At 41.7% G+C, this 18,512-nt stretch overlaps 1 protein-coding gene across 2 annotated transcripts in view; it reads left to right on the top strand.

The window, feature by feature from the left end:
- LOC146866404 (serum albumin-like) overlaps nt 1-18,512 on the top strand; it is a 462,125-nt gene that overhangs the window by 317,752 nt on the left and 125,861 nt on the right. For both annotated transcript variants that reach the window (XM_085636474.1, XM_085636475.1), the window contains one exon: nt 6,579-6,781. In XM_085636474.1, coding sequence (XP_085492600.1) covers nt 6,579-6,781 — 203 coding nt within the window. The remainder of the gene's footprint in view (nt 1-6,578; nt 6,782-18,512) is intronic.

Raw genomic sequence — 18,512 nt, forward strand, 5'->3', positions numbered from 1 at the left:
TGTCACCTCATCTTTGTTTTCTTGCATGATTTTGTCCTCTAATTCCTTAATCATTTTATGTGTCTCATCCAAGTCCATGCTTGCATATTTAATTAGGATTTTCATCATGTTTTTTAAACATGTCATGTCGTTGGCCCTCCACTCCTCCAAATTCTCAGGTCGTGTTTCCAGATGTGTGGGCATCGTAAAAATCCTTAGACCTCTGGGTACTCTATCAATGTCCAGATATTTTTGGAGCGCATTTATTTCCCAGCTTTTATTTATTTATTTTTTATATTGTCATTCTAGTTGTAGAAACCATTGGGAAAACAGAGGAGTTCTTGTCCTATTTCAACAAGTTGAATCAAAATGAGATTGGATTGGTCTTCACTTGTACAACTAGCAGTACCACAGTTAACAAAGGTCTATATAGATCAAGGGCAGAATCAAACATTATACAGGAAAGCTACAGCAACTAACAGCATTTTGCACGGCTCAAGTTTCCACCCTAAACCTCTAAAAAACAATATTCGTTATGGTGAATTCATAAGAATTAAATGGAACTGTTCTAAAGATGAAGAAGCCAGCAAGAAAATCTTGGAAAGTGCACAGATTCAAAGCAAGGGGATACAGACCAAGAGACCTTGACAAGAGTCTACAAAAGATTTAAAAAGTAGCCCGGATGGATACTCTCATTCCTAAAGTTCAAAAAGATAAAGATGTCATCACACAGATTGGGGAAGCACCGAGACTCATACTAATGTATAGTAAGGAGAGTCCCAAAATTGTTCAGATTGTACAGAAGTACTGGCACTTACTGAGTAGTGACCAGGACATTGGCGCAATGATTATAGAAAGACTGCAAATAACATACAGAAATGCACCTTCACTACCATTACCAAACTAAATTGAAAACATGTTGGTTGGATGATAAACAACTTGGATTCAGAAAGTGCAACAAGTGCGAGGCATGCAAAATTGGAATTAACAAGACAGAAATAGTAGATCATGCAGGAAAAAAGATCAAAATCAAGTATAAAATCTTGTGCACTACATAGTATGTTATTTATGTTATCCAATGTGCATGTGGAATGAGATAGATAGGGTCAACTGTCTGTATGTTGAAAAAACAGATCTTGGAACACATCCGTGCGATAAAGAACAAAGATCTGAATTATGCTACGGCCAGACACATGGCGACATGTCAAAATAATGATTGGAGTACCATGGAACTTTTTGGTTTGGACACTATCCCAGCGAATGAAAGAGCAGGGGATCGAAAGAAAATATTAAGACAGTTGGAGTCCAAATACATTATTAAGTTACGAACCAAGACCCCTAGGGGGCTTAAAAATGACGAGGAACTTTATGTCCACCTATAAAATGGTTCATACCATCAGGATTACACATTGCCGATAGGGAATTGTTCCATATATAATCTCTGCATTTTCTGAAATTTTGCTAGGAAATGAAGGTGACTTTTGGCTGGTCCATGTTGTGAGCCATATTTTGGATTGAGCCGATTTATATTAAGTTAGAATACTCTCAAAAATGAACTGTGTGTGTTTTATATAGGTATTTTCCTATGTTTATGTAAATTCAAATGGCTGTCATTTTAATTGCTTTCCAGTAGGAATTGATGTTTTTTTAAGACCTATGTTTCTCTAACGTTATTAATGATCGAAGGGAACAACAATGTGGTTAACAAAACATTGGAGGTAGAATTGTAACAGCAAGAGTCTATTGTGGGTTACTGAGACTCCATCAGAGATGCACTTTAATGAGATTAGTTTTAGGGTGCTAAGTCACAACAATCAGTTTGATTAATGAGTGAGTTACTATAACTCAAGTTCTGTGATACAGAATCGATTGCTTGTAAATTCTGTCACTGTACATATTAGAGTAGATATAGTAGCTGTGATATCATTTTATTTGAGACTGCTCATTATAACCTACCAGTGTGGGTCATGGTATTTTTCGCAGTACACGTGTTGTTATAATGCCGTGGAAACATAAAAGTTACTTTAACCTTCGATCAATTAAATTCGATTAGTTGTAAATATTTTTTCACTGAATACAGCATGTAAAATGTTATGACGCCTGTGTATATATTGAATTCTGTACACCCGGCGTTTTACAGCATATAATGTCTGTTGTTTATGAGGAGAATTACTGTTAAATGAACTACAACTCCCAGAAAGTCTCATTATGAGCTAAGAGGGGCTATGTATATAAAGGTGCATTGTGGGAAAAATACTCCAACCGTGAGCAAGGCCTTTGCCTGAAACGCGTCTGTGTGATTTACATACGGGGTCCTCTTGGTTAATGAATAAATACCTGATGACCTGGGAACCCTGAGTGTCTTTGTTTAAAAAATAAATATATATATATGTATATATATATTATCTACTGGCGGCCGGCAGTAGATAGTTATAGTTAGGACCGTGTTTCCATAGGAAATCTCAAAATTCTATTTTGAATAACTTTGGCGCCGGTTGACGAATCTTCGCGAAATTTTCAAAACTAATGGGGCACTCTGCTCAGCTCCTACCCTGAAAGTCTCGGGGGGATTCGTCAAGCGGGGGCCGAGAAAAAAGGGGGGTCCCAAAACGCGTTTTCCCCATGCATTTTCCCATAGGACCTTTAGTCGAAGGTACAGCCCGAACGGCTGAACAGAATTACTTGAAATTTGGCAGAGAGGTAGTCCTCAGGTCAGGGATGTGCCTTTTGCACATATGGAGTCAATCTGTTCAGAAGTTCCTGAGAAAATTGCAGTTAAAAGCACATACATATCTATAGCCGCGCACCGTGCGTACACCGTGCGCGCACCGTGCGAGCACCCTAACGTGCGCGAGCATAATTCTGATTGGTGGTTACATGTTAGTCAACGTTCGAATTGGTCGAAATCAGGAAGTGTCGGCCGCCATTTTGTTTGTTTTCAGTGCGAGAGTGAAAAAGGAAGGTGGAGAACGTGAAAAGGGAGCAGGGTAGAGAGTTCCTGACCCCCTAGCCTTTGTCAGGGGGTCCCTGAAGTACCCCGAAGGCAGAAAAACATTTTTTAATTTTTAAAAAATAAATCTCGGGGGTGCGCGCACGGTGAAAAACCAAAAAAAATAAAAAATAATAATAATAATAATTTTAATACGTAGTTTATTGTAAAATAAATATATAAAAGAATAATAATACATACATAACTTAGCATTTAAAAAACCGTACAAATTCACTGAAAAAACCATAGGTTTCACACACGTTATAGTTAGGAATTAGCATTTAAAAAACCTTGCAAATTCACTTAAAAAACCATAGGTTTCACACGTTATAGTTAGGTGGATATTTCACTTGTAAAAAACCAATGAAATTCCCCCATTATAGTTAGTTCAGATAACTATAACTCGCGCGACCGCCACTCTATCATAAGGATGATGTCATCAGTGATGTCATGAGTGATGCCACTGACCATGTCATGAGTGAGGTAATATGTGACGTCATGAGCAGGATTGCGGGCGCGCGAGTTATAGTTATCTGAACTAACTATAACGGGGGAATTTCATTGTTTTTTTACGAGTGAAATATCCACCTAACTATAACATGTGTGAAACCTATGGTTTTTTAAGTGAATATCTATATATATATATATATACAAACCCATATATATGTGTTTGTGTGTTTATATAAGTGAATATTTATTCATAGTATTCAATACTCGTGAAATATATTTAATTTAAATGATATTCAAATTATATATACATTTATTTAACATTTACTACTTTAACCTCTATTTATATTAAAAAAATAGTATCATTGATAGTTTTGTGAACACCAATCTTTCTATGAACAGGAAAAATGTATGATGGAACAAACACCCTAAATCGGGCACACATTCTGACATACATTTAGAAACTGCCCCGTGATGGATGAGTCATTGGTCACAGATTTCTGTGGATGGAGACAGGTAGGCTCTGCAGTCAGAAACCTGGTTCTACTCCAAATCTAAAAAGAGTCGAGTATTTACGAGTGTGGCTGATTAGACATCTCTCGCTTGTTGAGTTATATCCCAATTCCCCAAACGCCAACTCAGGTCCTTTGTTAGGCTTGCAAATATTATTCAATTATTACAATTCTTTCTGGATAATTTAGAAATCTATTCAAATGAGACAGAGGAGTAGAAACCTAGCTTCTGCTTACTTTACCATGTAGCCTGGATTTAGCATTTTGTGGTGAGAGAGTGGAGTTTTCTATCTTAATCTTCAGGTGTAATCATTAAACAATCACCGCCACTGGTCGTATGGACCTTCGTTCATCGACAAGGAGAAATTAAAAGGACCAAACATCTACTTCAATCAAATATATATTGAGTCATTAATGGCTTTTAGTACAGTCAACAAAGAGATTTTTGAGTGAGCTAAAGAGTTTTATTCCCAGATCTTTTAGTATTTAATTATGTTATACACTACAAATTAGTATTTTGTGCATTAACATTAATGATGAACCTAATCTAATGATTGATATTTCAATATAAGATAAAATAATATATTAGTCAAGGTAACGGTACAAATTGAATATTACACCGAGCCTGTTCCATGAAGGAAGTTTCCTAACCTAAATAGTGTGGAAAAATTAATATATAGGGTGAGGTGTCAGTTCATATACTCAATAAAGAGTTCTTATGGAAGGATCAATGCATAAGCATAAAGCCTCTGCATATCAAACTGGAAAGTATTCTCAGCTATAAATCAACAACCAATGAATATAGGTTAAGCAACCTCCCTTGTAGAGAGTATTTGGAACTCAAAGATGAGTCCAGTCAAAGAGTTGAGGAAGGAAACCGGCTGCTACTCTAGGAACACACACTAATGTAAACAGACAATACTCTATGTTGCAAAATTATTTTCTTTTGTCTCCTGCCTCCCCAAGTAGGGTTTCAGTAAATCCCAGGAAATAGGCAAACTCCAACTTTTCACACTCTTTAGGCATTAGACCATGAAAAGTTACAATATTTGCATTATGTGGTCCAGAGTGATCTTCTCATGACTCATTCTTCCTGTTGCTGCCTCTCCTCCAGTTGTCTAATGCAAAACAAGTGAAAAAACATCTTGTGCAAACAACAATTTAAATGAGAAAACAGGGCCTTGAATGCTAATGCGTTATTTCCAATTAATCCATAGCTAGGCTAGCTTAAATATTTACTTCACCTTTAGTCCTATAACATTTCAGTATGATTACCTACTACAAATGTTTGTGTTTAGTATATGTACCATTTAAACGTGGGCTTTTACACAATATTAATAAAAAGCATTTTTGTTTCCCAATAAAATTCGCTGTTGCAGTGGTAAATTTGCCTGGGTGTCATGCGTTTACCACATCATTAATGTGATAATACATGAAATCGATTGGCACGACCACCAGCAAAATGCTGATGGCAAATGATAACAAGGAAATGCTCAAAAGTGCACAAACAAATCTTTAAAGGTCCATCATAAATCTAATTTATACAATGGTACCTAATCAGCTCTTCTGTGTCTGTTTCCCTCTACATTCGAAAACAAGAGGGATGAGAAGGGCACCGAACACTTCATTGCAAAACTCCCCTTGGATTGTACGCAATACATCTATTGGAACTCCCTTGATAATTATTTTGCTAACTCTAAACCACCGTGAAACCCTACAAGGAGATCCACAACCTACACTCCTGTACACCTTCCCTTTCTTGTATGTATACAACTATGAGAAGTAATTAGAATTGATAACACCACCTTCCAAAGCCCTGTGATGAACCCTTAGATAGAACGGAGTATACAATCTGAAACGCATCTGCATCTAAATGTTCTAAGATCTCCTTGGATTTTACCCACCGATATCTGTGTTTTGATTCTATACCTACAAGCGTCCCTTCCATTCTATTTATTACACTCCTATCATTTCATTATACATCATACAATATCTCTTATGGGTTTATCTGGATATCATATGTTGTTTCTCTCTCATTTGTCACCTGTTGCCTGGATTTTGCACTGCAAACTAAGGGGCCGATTCACAGAACTAATCTGGGATAAAATCATAAACGTACTACTTTTGGTCTTCACAGTAGGCATTTAGTAGTAGTAAAGTTAGTACTACTAACTTTACTACTACCAAATTGAGATAAAATCCTAAACTTACTACTTTTGGCATTCACAGAAGGCATTTAATAGTGTAAAGTTAGGACTTCTAACTTTACTACTACTAAATGCCTTTTGTTAATACTGAAAGTCGGAAAGTTAGGATTTTGTCTCAGTTTAGAAGTAGTAAAGTTAGGAGTCCTAACTTTACTACTAACTAAATGCCTCCTGTGAATACCAAAAGTAGTAAGTTTAGGATTTTATCTCAAATTAGTTCTGTGAATCGGCCCCTATATCTTTAGGGCACAATCAACCCTCCTGAGTTCTACGCATCAGAAATGTACTTCTTAAAATGGAACCTTGTGCTATCTGTTTGTTCTTTTCTCCGTGATCATTTATGAAAAACTGAAAAATAAAATACTCCTGAAATTAAAAGATAACAAGAGGGATTTCTATTCAAAATAGAGCACAAATTAATCTCCTTGCTCTTGTCTCTAACAGACGGAGGTTGTTTCCAGAACATGCGTGAATCAGGACAACATTTCTAGCAAGCTCAGAGAATGCTGTGAGAAAGATCTGACTGAGCGCCTGGAATGCATACTAAAGACGGAGAATGATGAGAAACCGGCAGACATGTCCCCACAAGTCAGTGAATTCTTCGTTTGCAAGCGCTTTGAGGATCATTTGGGTCAAATGGCTAACAGGTTTGTTGTTACGCAATCACTGTACAAAATGGCCAAGACAAAGGAATGCGCTGAATTTAATATAACTTTCTGCATACCAGCAGACCATGGTAAATATATACTGTTCCTGAACACATAGGGCCCGATTCACAAAGTGATCTGCACACCTTAGTTGACACAGGTGTGTAAATGGCTTTTGTAAATTCACATTATATATATTCAGAATGTGAATTTACAGAGCAATTCACACAATATCGCACCAGTATGAGGTAATACCGCGCCTGAGTAATCAAAGGGGACTCTGTTAAAAGTATCTGAACACCCACAAACGTTGGCCTGTGTGGATATTCACCTATTTGCCAAACATATTCACACCCTGGATTCCTTCAGAGATTTGCTTCTGCCAAGAGCAGGAATAACTGTTTATCCATGGTGAGAATGAGGAAGAAACACCACTAAAATTGGTGGAGGTGTAAGGGAATGAATTTCTCCACCGGGTAAAATGTTTTGCTCACAGAGAGAAAAGTTTTAATTAAAAATGCACTACTTGAAAATATGCTTGCATGCATTTGAGGCATTTATAAACAAGCATTTTCAATGAAATAGGTCTTGCATTTGCGAGAGTTTAAGCTATTGGCTTTGAAAATGACAATGCCTTTTATTTATGTGTTTTTAAAAGGAACACATATACAAAAAGCATTGTTGTTTTTAATGCCAAGATCTCAAACTCATGCAAATGCGAGACCATGATAATGGTGGCCACGCCCCTTTTTTTAAACGCTGCTCGCATATTCAGGTTACCGTAAGCAGCGTCTAAACAAAGGGGCGTGGCCACCATTATAGTATGGTGCTTTCACCCAAAGTTAAAATTTTTTAAATATTTCAAAAGCTTTGTAGCGCGGCCGCTAAAGTGAAAGCGGCCCGCGCTAGTAATTCAAAAAGCAGACCGTGTAACAACAGAAGTAAAAGGGCTAGTCCTCCTGGGAGGTTACAAGTGAAGACAAGGCGGTACTAAGGAGGGACTAACAAGCCTATGTACGAATCGGAAGCCAGCATTTACGAGGGGCATAAGCCAATGACAAATATGGGTGGAGACTGGGCGGGGCTTCAAGAGCATACTCCTATACAGCATGCCTCGCAGAGCGAGGAGCGCATGTGCGCTACCCGTAGGCTTGACCTAAAAAAACTCTAGGACTACAGCAGGGAAACTGCAATTGTCACAGCTTGTCAGGAGCACTCTGAATCCACTGTGAACTCTGGAGAAGTTAGCAATTTGCTCCAAAAATTAGGAGTGAGCCTGTAGGCTTGGGCATTGAGCCTAATTCAGTCTTTCAGCTTACCAAGGTGGATACATTGGCTGCTATTTAACTGAGCAACAGTAGCCCCAGTTTTCAGCAGCATTTAAAAAGGCAAAAACAACTTTAGTATGAAGCCCTAGATTAAAAGGTATTACTAGTATTGAGTTGCATATGTTTCTTCTACTTCTTCTTCTTCTACTACTGTAGTCTTTTCACCGGCCTTTTGTTAATCATTTACCACTCAGAAGGATAGAGTCCAAGTGCCACTTTAAACAGCTTGAGCCATGAAATGCAACAAATAATGAGGTCGCACTATGCATACCTCATACACGCATACATCTCACATAGGGTAACAAATATCACCAAAAACACTCAAAGTGCTCCTCTCACAGAAAGGAGTTGTAACCCACACCAGTAACTTTGATGGCTGGTGTGTGGAGAAACCCTATGATGAAACATGCCACCTAAAGGTAGTTGAGGGTTCTCTCCCTAAACAAAGGAATCTGCCACAATTACAGAGACAGTTTACTTAGGAAGAATCCAATATGATCGGTTCTCCAGACCTTGTGCATCTTTTTTGAGCATTGGATTGTGTTTTTGGGAGTGATGCACAAATGGTCATGTAAGCACTCCTCTTACACCTTCTTTGTGTATAATAAGAACAATTAGAACACTGGAATGTTGAGCGCTTCATTGAAGACAATGGAGTGCTTTGGGCTTCTAATGGCTGGTAGAAGCCTGGAGCATCAACAATCCAATGTTTGTTCACAGCTGTTGCTGCAAACAAAGGCCTCATGGAGCCCAAGGGGATTTCAACCCCCATGGGCTCCATGAGGCCTTTGTCATATAAATTAGAACATGCTGCCCTCTAGGGGCGGAATGTTCGAATAGCCATAGAGCCCTCCATAGGGGGCTCTACTGGCCATTAAAACCTGCTCTCTTGTGAAAGACCCCCACCTTCGGCGCAGGCCTTTAACACTTGAGCAGGCCTTAAATGGCCGTTAGAGTGCGCTACAGCACACTCTAAGGCTATATTAAGCAATGGAGGTACAGGGGAGGTGGGGAAAGGATGAAAGTAGTGAACCCATAGAGGAGGCAATCAGGATCAGAAATGGGGGTATGATGGAAAAGAGGGTGGTATATTTGGCAAGAGGATATAACTCAGGTGGTTAGAAGGACAGGATTAGGCTAAGTAGAAAGGTCAAGGAAGAGGATTGAGTCCTGGTGGTGGCACAAAAGAGATAAGACATAGAGGGAATAGGGTAAAACTATGATCGTAAGAAATGGCAAAGAGAAATGAGGACAACAAATGAAAAGGCAATTTCTGGCATTCCTCGTTGATCACCTGATGAGCACAGGTAGACCACATCAGGAAGAGCGGGGCAGGATGGAACCCTTGTGATGAAACATATCATATGTGCGTACTGAGGGTGTGCTTATGTAATACAAGAAAAAATACCAGCTTCCCGATGAAAACATTGAGGTAAAAAACAGAAAGATAACTAAAAAAAATTATTGGATATAGTGAATTTAATTGGGACCGCCCAAAAGGTATTTTGAGCTGGAGGTGATGCTGATTTGGTAGTCTCTGTGGAGATTTCAGTACAGCTATGAAGTTTTCCCTCCCATATAAATTAATCAACCTTTTAGGTGGCTGATCGGGCACCTTGCCCATTATTTTTTGTGGTAAAACAATTGAGATGAGAGCCAGCAATACTCAGATTGAGATTTTTGATGAACTTTAGAAATTGAAGGTTGTATCCCTGTATGTCTTGCCTCCTATGGTGTGTTTTTTCGGGTCTCATTCAATGGGTCTTTTATTGTACATGTGGTTCTAACCAGTTTACTTAGTATGTTAGCTTCTCTTTGGTGTGTCCCCATGTACCTATTCTCTCCCAACTATTGGCCCGATTCTGATCTCGCTAGGAAAGCCCTCTGTACGACTCGGATCCGGAGGGCTTTCCTAGCGAATCACACTGTGAGAGTCCGATCGAACGAGTACGATGCATTCATATGCTGATGGACTTGGTTCGGTTGGGCTCCGATTGAACTCTATGGGAGCCTGTATACTGAATGCGTACACGGGCTCCCATAGCAAAAACGGGTGGGTGAGGAAACCGTACACCCTGTAGCGGGCACCCGATGATGCCCGCCCCACTGTGCATGCTTGGATCGGGGGACAAATGGGCACCCCGTAACTGATTGGGAGGGCTCCGGGTGAAGGGGGGCCTGTTACGGCTCCCCGAAGTCTGAATCCAACAGCCATTTCGTCCCGCTGTCCAAATCGTGCATCACACTCGCTCGTTTTGAATCCGGCAGCTTTGCGCGGCACGATTTGGCTGCGAACGAGTCGGACGGATAGGATCAGGTGCGGAAACAATTTGGTCGGCGCTGACGAAAATCTGCGCATCGTACTTAGTCGTTCAGAACGGGGGACGATTTGGTCGGAAACATAGGCTCCGAATCTGAATTGCACGATCCGGAACCCGTCTGGAGGCCTTCCTAATGACATCGGAATCGGCCCCTAATTCTCTTGTCTCCATATTGGTATGGCCCCAGAATATTGAGGACTAAATATAGTGTGCCACAAATATTGCATGATCAATATAGTTTAATATATACATGTATTGTCCCTCTTATTAACTGAACTCTCACTGGGACAATACCTTTGTCAACAACATTCTGACATACAACCCTCAATATATCTCTATTGTTTCTGAAATGTCAAATTATTGTTTTTTAGACTTTCTGGTATGTCTCTCTGTTAATTTATTCCAGTGTACCACTAAGTTCCCTAACTTATCTTCTATCTCCAGTCCCACAGCACCATTGTGGACATCTGGAGTGGGGTGTCTGTGAAGGACACAGTGTGTGCTTGTCATACCCTGTTTCTTGCTACAGAAGATATAAGGACTCCACATGAGAATGTCAAGCCTAGGCAGTCTGAGGCACAGTGAATCCGCATCAGCACCTCTAATAAAAAAAATCACGGCAGGGCTCCATACCTCAACTTCTCCCACCATATGATAGCAGGCAACAGGTTGGTTGAGTTTCAGGTGGTGGGCTAGACACTTGCAGAAGAAGCAACCTGTCTTCCTGTGAATGTGATGACAACTAGCACTAAGGATATGTCAAGGGGACATCAAGAAGTGTTGATAATGCACCCACTGCTGCTGCCTCACTGTTTTTGAAGAAATATAACCTGGCTCCTGCCTAGCTCATGGCTCGAATGACAAGTGCAGATCACAAATGCCCTGTTCATCTGCCTGCCAATGTGACAGTGGGATACCTACTGTCAGCTTTTCCTGATCCTGGAACCAGGCAGCATGCACATGACAGTCTAAATCAGAATACAAGCATTTGGATTTGTGGGCTTGGCCCACTTTCGCCTTTCTTTCTAACCAGATTCTTTAGAGGGGGTAAAGACAAGGGCCACCAAGTTTTCTAACTGTAAGAAAGCTCTGCTTCTCTAGCAATCAGCATTCTAGGTATACAGTTAGCAACAGAAAAGGGGCACTATCTAAACGTCTATGACTCTCTGGGTAAGTGTAGGTGAGCAGTCAATGGTTTATCTCAAGAGAGTGTGTTTGTGTTGAATCTATGTGCAGTACATTACACTAACCCAAGCAACAGTACAGTATAAAGGGTCATCACATGCAAAGTACAAAACAAATACACAATAATTTATATGCAGTAATGGCACAATGAGCCAGTAATCTAACAGAGTTAATGGTTAAAGGGATTACTTGCACATGAGAGACCCATTTTCAAAACCAATGGTCCTGACCTTACTGCTGTACTTTGTGAACACAAGCTTTATAAAACCAGGTAAACATTATACAATGCCCACTAATCTCTAACATACTCGGAATGGACTAAACAAAGAGCCAATACAAACAGAATAAATACAGAATTTTAAGACATGCAAACAGCCAACGTTCACTCAGCCTTATGGACAAAGATACTGTTATTCAATTAGGAGGATGGTACCATTTCCTTCCAAAATGTGATACTCAGAGAACCGAAGATATGCAGTTTTAAAGATTTGATCAAAATAGCGCCAAATGGCGCAAAGTGGCAACTGATGGTATCTGGTCACGCTAGATTAGGACCAAGTCACAAGTTCAGGCCGACTGTCATGGAGCGCAGGCTGGGAACAGTTCCAGGTTTTGGTCCGCTGAAGATTGTTTCTTATGTCCTTCGTGAGAGGTCTGTGCGGAGTTGCTTTGCAGGGCTTCACGTCGTCTGGTATCAGTTCCAATGAAACTGTGTGGTGAGGCTTTGCGGGGCTTTGCGTTCTCATGTGCTGTGCAGCGAGGCTTTGGGGGCTTTGAGTCGCTTGAGGTAGGTTCCAATGAAGCTTGAAGCTGTACAGCAAGGCATTGGAGGGATTCACATTACTTCACATCAATTTAGTGGAATCTTTATTTAAGCCAAGAGGAGATCTCTCTGATGTCAGTCAATGGCCCAGGACCTGGAGAGGCACCACTTGGAGATCAGGAACTCCGCCTGGCAGAGGTCAGAAGGGCACAGGCAGGTCCAATTGCAGGTCCAGGCAAGTCCAGTGCAGCAGGTCAACTGAGCAGTTGCAATAAGGCCTCTGGAGCTTGTTGTCTCTTTAGCTCAGTACAGGAGGTCAGTCAGCTGACAGTTGACCCTTGTAGTGACTCAGCCTGGGATGAAGCAAGCAGTGCAGTCCTCAAGCAGCAGGGCATCCTTCTTCTGTACTATCCACAGGTCCAGGAGTGTACTGAAGAGTGGGTCCGATGGTCACCTTTTTTACCTGGTGCCTACTTTGAAGTGAGAGAAGCTTCTGGATGTTTTTCCTACATAGGTGTCTGGAATTTCCTGCCTCCCTGACCTGGTTCCAGGATGGTGACACAATAGGCTAATGTGAGGTCCTCTGTGTGTGAGCTGGACCAGTTAATTGAAGTGCAAGTGTGTTGGGTGACAGCTCCGCACCCCCCGCATCCTGCCAGTAATGGCCCTTCCTGTCCCACCCAGATGCTCTATAACAGGGCCATCATCTGTTTTTCTGAAGAAAAATGATGGAAGAACTTTCGGTGAAAAAGGTGGGTAAGCTAACTGTTCATACGGTGCACTTACATTTTTATATTTTTATGTTGTTACCAATAAGATTTTAGAAATGGACTTTGTAGGAAACCAGGTCGCCAGTGCGGGAGCTCTGTCCCAAAACTGTACAGGTGTTCCCACAATTGGTAAAAACCTTTAGCACCCTCTGTAAGTTCTTAGTAAATGGTACCCCTAGTACCTAGGGCCAAGGTTCTAAAGAGGGTCCCTAAGGGCAGCAGCACAAATTTTGCCCCCATAAGGGGCCCCTCACCAAGCACATGCAAGGCACTGTCACTGCAGGCTAAGTGTCTTGGTGTAGACGAAAGTGAAAACCTGACATGTTACACATCTCTATGTGCCATGTCCTCTGACACTGCCTGTGATATTTGTAAGTCACCCCTACAGCGAGCCTGGCAGCCCTACAGCAGGGTGCTGAACATTACATGTGGAAGTATATGAGCAGATATGCTCCTGTGATGGTCAGTCCTATCACTGCCAGTGCAAGTGAACAGGAAACCCATTTTAAAACATGTGCTGGACACTACTGAAAATGAGTTCCCTAGCTACATGATGGCTTCACTGAAAATAGGGAGGTTCGGTATCAAACATCTCGTATTGATAAACCCATACTGATTCCAGAGATGGATTTACCAATAAATGTACCCAGAGAGCACCTAAGAGATGCCTCCTGAAAACCTACCAGTCTCTGTTGTGCTCCCTAACTTGTTTCTGCCAGCCTGCCACCCACAACGCTGTTCTGACCTCCTAGTATGGGAGCCTCTCCTCTCAGGAGGCACGGGACAAAACCCTGTACGGGAAAAGGGTGTAACACCCTCTCCCACAGGATGACCTGCTTATTATCCCTTTTGGGCCGGCAAGCTTCAAAAGCCCACGCCCCTTTGTCCAGGGTCACCTTGGAACATGTACAGGCGGAAAAGTTAGCTACTCAGGTAGGCGTGCCACCTCACGGCTAATACCACCCCTGAGGTGGACTATATTGAGGTGGGCACAATTTTTCAGAAGAACCCATATTGGTGATGGCATACTTAGGAATTCTGGGACAGGGTTATTCCCACTTCCCACAGGAAGTGGTCTTTTAGGGGTGTAGTAGCCCCATAGTTCGGTAGCCCATTGGCTACTACCCTACACTACCCCAAACACACCTAAATTCAATATTTAGGGGAGTCCCTGCCACCAGAGAAGCAGATCCAGATGACCTAAGAAGTAAGAGGACACTGAAGAGCCAAAAAAGAAGAAAGAAGTGAAGAAGCAGCTGACTTGAGCTGACTTGGTACTAACCCTGCTGGCTTGTCTGCATCCCTTGTCGAAAACTGCATTAAAGTCGACTTGTCTTGCAGCTGTTGACTCTGTTCTCTTGGGAGGACTGCCTGCCTTCGATAAAGACCCAAGACCTCCCATGAAGAGTGGACCTGTTCTCCTGCATCCTACAGAAACTCGAAAGCAAATCCTCTGAGGCTTCTGGAACTGCTGAAACACAACACCTGAAGCCACCATTGCACACATCGCCTCCGACCCGAGTGAAAGTGGACCAATGGTGTCAACAAGGTTCCCAGCCCTCCTGAGCGGGAGTCCATCATGGCTTCACCCCTTGAGGACCCTCTGACATTGCCAGCAGCCTCTGCACACATGTCCCTTCTACCGCGGCTGCTCCTGGTAAGAAAACCCAACTCCTAAATCAGCTCGGCATCTGTCACCCTCAGGCCATGGAGAAGAGGACCAAATGTGTCCCTACATCCCGAGTATCGCAAGACTTGTACCCCCCTGTTGGTTCAACCTGAATGGCCTTCCAACCAGAGCCTGCAGCCTCTTTTTGCAGTGACTGATCTCCATACAAAACTATTGGGCTCCTGACACAGTTTTGCACCCTGCATCCGGCTGCCCTTGTGCCGCTGGTGGTGTACTATTGGTGCTGCTTTGGACCTTTCCCACCTCTCACTTTAACTCATGGAGATAGGTCTTGTAAGTCGCTGTACTATACCGGTTGGCAGAACTTGTTCTTCCTTCCATAGGATAATATTGCAGAACTTAAAAGTGTTCTGTGTCCACTTTTTGAACTGAAAAGAATTTAAATTTAAAATTTTACTCACCTAAACAATTTTTCTCTGATGCCTAAACATATACAAAGGTGCTTGATATTTTTATAAATTGGTGTGGATCTCCTTCTTGAGTCATGTGTGTCATTTATTGATCATGGTGTGTATTTGCAGATGTCTTACACTCCTCTGTGTTAAGCCTAAAGCTGCTCTACCACGCTACCCCCTAACAGTTCACCTTGGGATTGCCATAGCAAGCCCCTGTCCGCTCATAAGGGAACCCCTAGATTCCTTTTGCAGTATATCAGATTTTTAGTATATCACATAAAGCGCCAGCAATCTACAAGCTTGAATTATATGTTTACAAATGCAACACATATCAGAACTATTTCATCCAGGAGCTCATATTTTCAGCTGTTTTAAATGCGAGGTTGATGTCTCATGACTCCTTTTCTTTTAGATGAATAAAAACAGTTTATTGTAAGCCACCAACTGCTTTTTGAACAAACAATAATATTTGTTAAGTTATGTATTATTAGTCTCAACGGAACATTATTGTATCACAGGATATAAACAGAAAGATGGCTTTCTAACATCTAACGCGGTTATGCTAACTTAGCAATGTACGTATATAAATTGCAGCCCTCACTAGACTCCCCTTGATCGGACCACTAACTAATAGGGGTACAATTAAGGAACGCCGAGTTCAAGTTCGATAGAACGGAACCAAGAGCACAAATTGGAAATCCATATAAAGGCAGTGAAGGTTCGAAGAGAGAAAGAAAAAAAAAACATAAAAAGGGGAGAAAAAAAACGTATCGATGGATGTCGAATAAAAAGGTAAAAGTTTGTGTATAGGAATGTTGGACGACATCCAAGTTAATCCATCAACGTATAAGCACAGTAAGTAGCAACGGCTTCCAAGAGGAAATCATTGGAACGTCCTGCAAAATTATCTGCCATTCAGTTCAGCAAGGGGAATGAACACACATGTTCTTCGACAACTGGACCCTCTAGTACCATCAGAGGACAACTGGCGTGTTCTTCAAGATAACTTCTTGCCAGGAAGTTGTCTGCAGCCTTACCGATGTCCCAATTCCCTAGGACTCCATGTGCTGCTCCACAGGCCATAATCCTGACACCAGAACAGTCCAACTCATGAGCCATTAAGGGGCTCATTAGTCTATCATAATCCGGGGCGGGAGACACCGAGTTCGACAAGCACAAATCCAGAGCTCATTGGAATGGACACTCTAGGCAATGAAAGACAGGTTGCACGCATGTAAAGTAGGGAAACTGGAAGGACAATCCATAGGCTAAGCTCAAGGTTGCCAGTGGTAGTGTTCCATAGTATTCAAGCATCCGGTTACGAAGATGGAGCAGCCGGGACAGGCTGTCGTGTGACACAAATTGTGCAGCCATTGCGTAGTAAGCAGACCAACAACAGCACCCCAGCCACGAGGGCGAGAATCAACGGTAGACCTCCAAAGACGCTGGAAAAAATAGTATGAAAAAATGCCGGGATCACACCAAAAATAGTTTGGAAGGAGGTCATGAGGCAGGAGCCCACAACTTTGAAAAAATGTGCCAGGCCACTTGTTGACGATGCATTAACGATAGTCTGAATCAGGGCACCAAAATGCAGTGGGAGATCAGTATTCAAAAGCGCGTGCACCTCGGTGCGTGTGTTTGCTACGTGAAGGACAAATGTTTCCCGGGACGAAGTCAACACGACTTCTTTTTGAGACAATAGAGCCCTTATTCTGCTCATCTTATTGAACTCTGCTTTCAAGGTTGGAATGGAAGGCCAGATGGATACATCGAGCCGTCCATGCGGGGGTGGGAAAAGGACGTTGTTACAGCAGACTACTCTCTGTGATACAGTCACTATGTAGGGAATTCCCACTAACATCCCACACCAAGCTTCATTATTTAATAGCAAATAACTACCGTTAGCCAGCAGCGTAAATGATGGTGTAATGACTGGCACTGGAATCCCTTTCAGGACGCAAGCTAAATTAGGAGCGTGCACATTACATGCACCATGCAATTGAATGTGCCGACACACCACAGAGTGATCCGGAGTGGAAGTGCATTCTTCACCTTTTATGTAAACCTCTTTACCGTCTCTCATGCACCTGTACGTGAATAGGAGTGACCAAACTTCATGCAGGAAGGCAGTACCTAGTTGTTCATATCTGCCTAGCGCATAATGTTTCATGCAAGAACTGAACTTAAACAGGGGAAATGGTAATGTGATTAACCCGTGAATGAGCCACACAGCGGAGTTTAACTCGGCAACAGAGAAAGGCAAAGGTTCTAACTTTTCAATGTGCAGCAATGAGTATGTTGCTTCTTTCATGGACATGAACTGTTGTTTTGCAGTTAAATTAAAAGGAAGGAACAAAGATGAAGTATTCATGTAGTCCCAAGGGACTTTCCCAGCCTTTAACGTTTGCAACGTCCATGCAAATTGCATTATAGAACGCAATTGATTTTGACCATGATATAAAACAGACACATCATCCTGCACAATGTCAACCACAAATGAAACGATATTATCTGACGTGTAAATTCTGGAAGAAAGGGTATTAATGCTATTATCTGTAACTGCCAATACTTTTTCCATATTGGCTTGATCAATAGCCCGTAACCTGGACGCAGCTTCAATTTGTGATAGCTTCCAAACTTCGTTATAAACAGCATATACCCATCTTTTGGACATCATTCAAATCTATTTTGTCATGTAATTATGATAAATTAAGTTTAACAGATGCTAAGGTGGAATGTTGCAGCCAAGATTGGCATAACTTCCCTACAGAGTAGGTAGTTACAGTATGAGAAGATTCAAAACGGGGGTCTACACGAATCTGCGTATACCCCGGATTTAAATCCAGAAAACGATGTTGACAGGAATCTGAGCTCGTTTGCCATATTAACCATCCTTCCGGGTTTAATTTGGAAATATTGAAGGAAGTGTTAGAAACGTATGACTGCAACGCATCAAGGGACAGATCTGTATGATTATCCCAATTAGGATAAGCACCCAGATCCGGAGTAGAGGGAGAATTAAATTTTTTAGAAGTAGCCAATCCAAAACAGGTGGTCTGAAAAATTGACGAATTCAAAAACAACATGTGGTTCGGGATGAGGCAGGCACGATGCAAAGCTTCTGTTCCTCGTACCTGCCACGGTTTTGAACCCCAAACCAATTTAAGATCAATAGTTGCTTTCCACGAATCATAACCTCTGATTGCCAAATCATCCATAAAGGATTTGGAATATAACAGTTTCGTGTGTGTCAGCCTAACTTTCGAGGCAGACTCA

Source organism: Triturus cristatus, chromosome 2_1 (genome assembly GCF_964204655.1).
Source record: "Triturus cristatus chromosome 2_1, aTriCri1.1, whole genome shotgun sequence".
Lineage (NCBI taxonomy): Eukaryota > Metazoa > Chordata > Amphibia > Caudata > Salamandridae > Triturus > Triturus cristatus.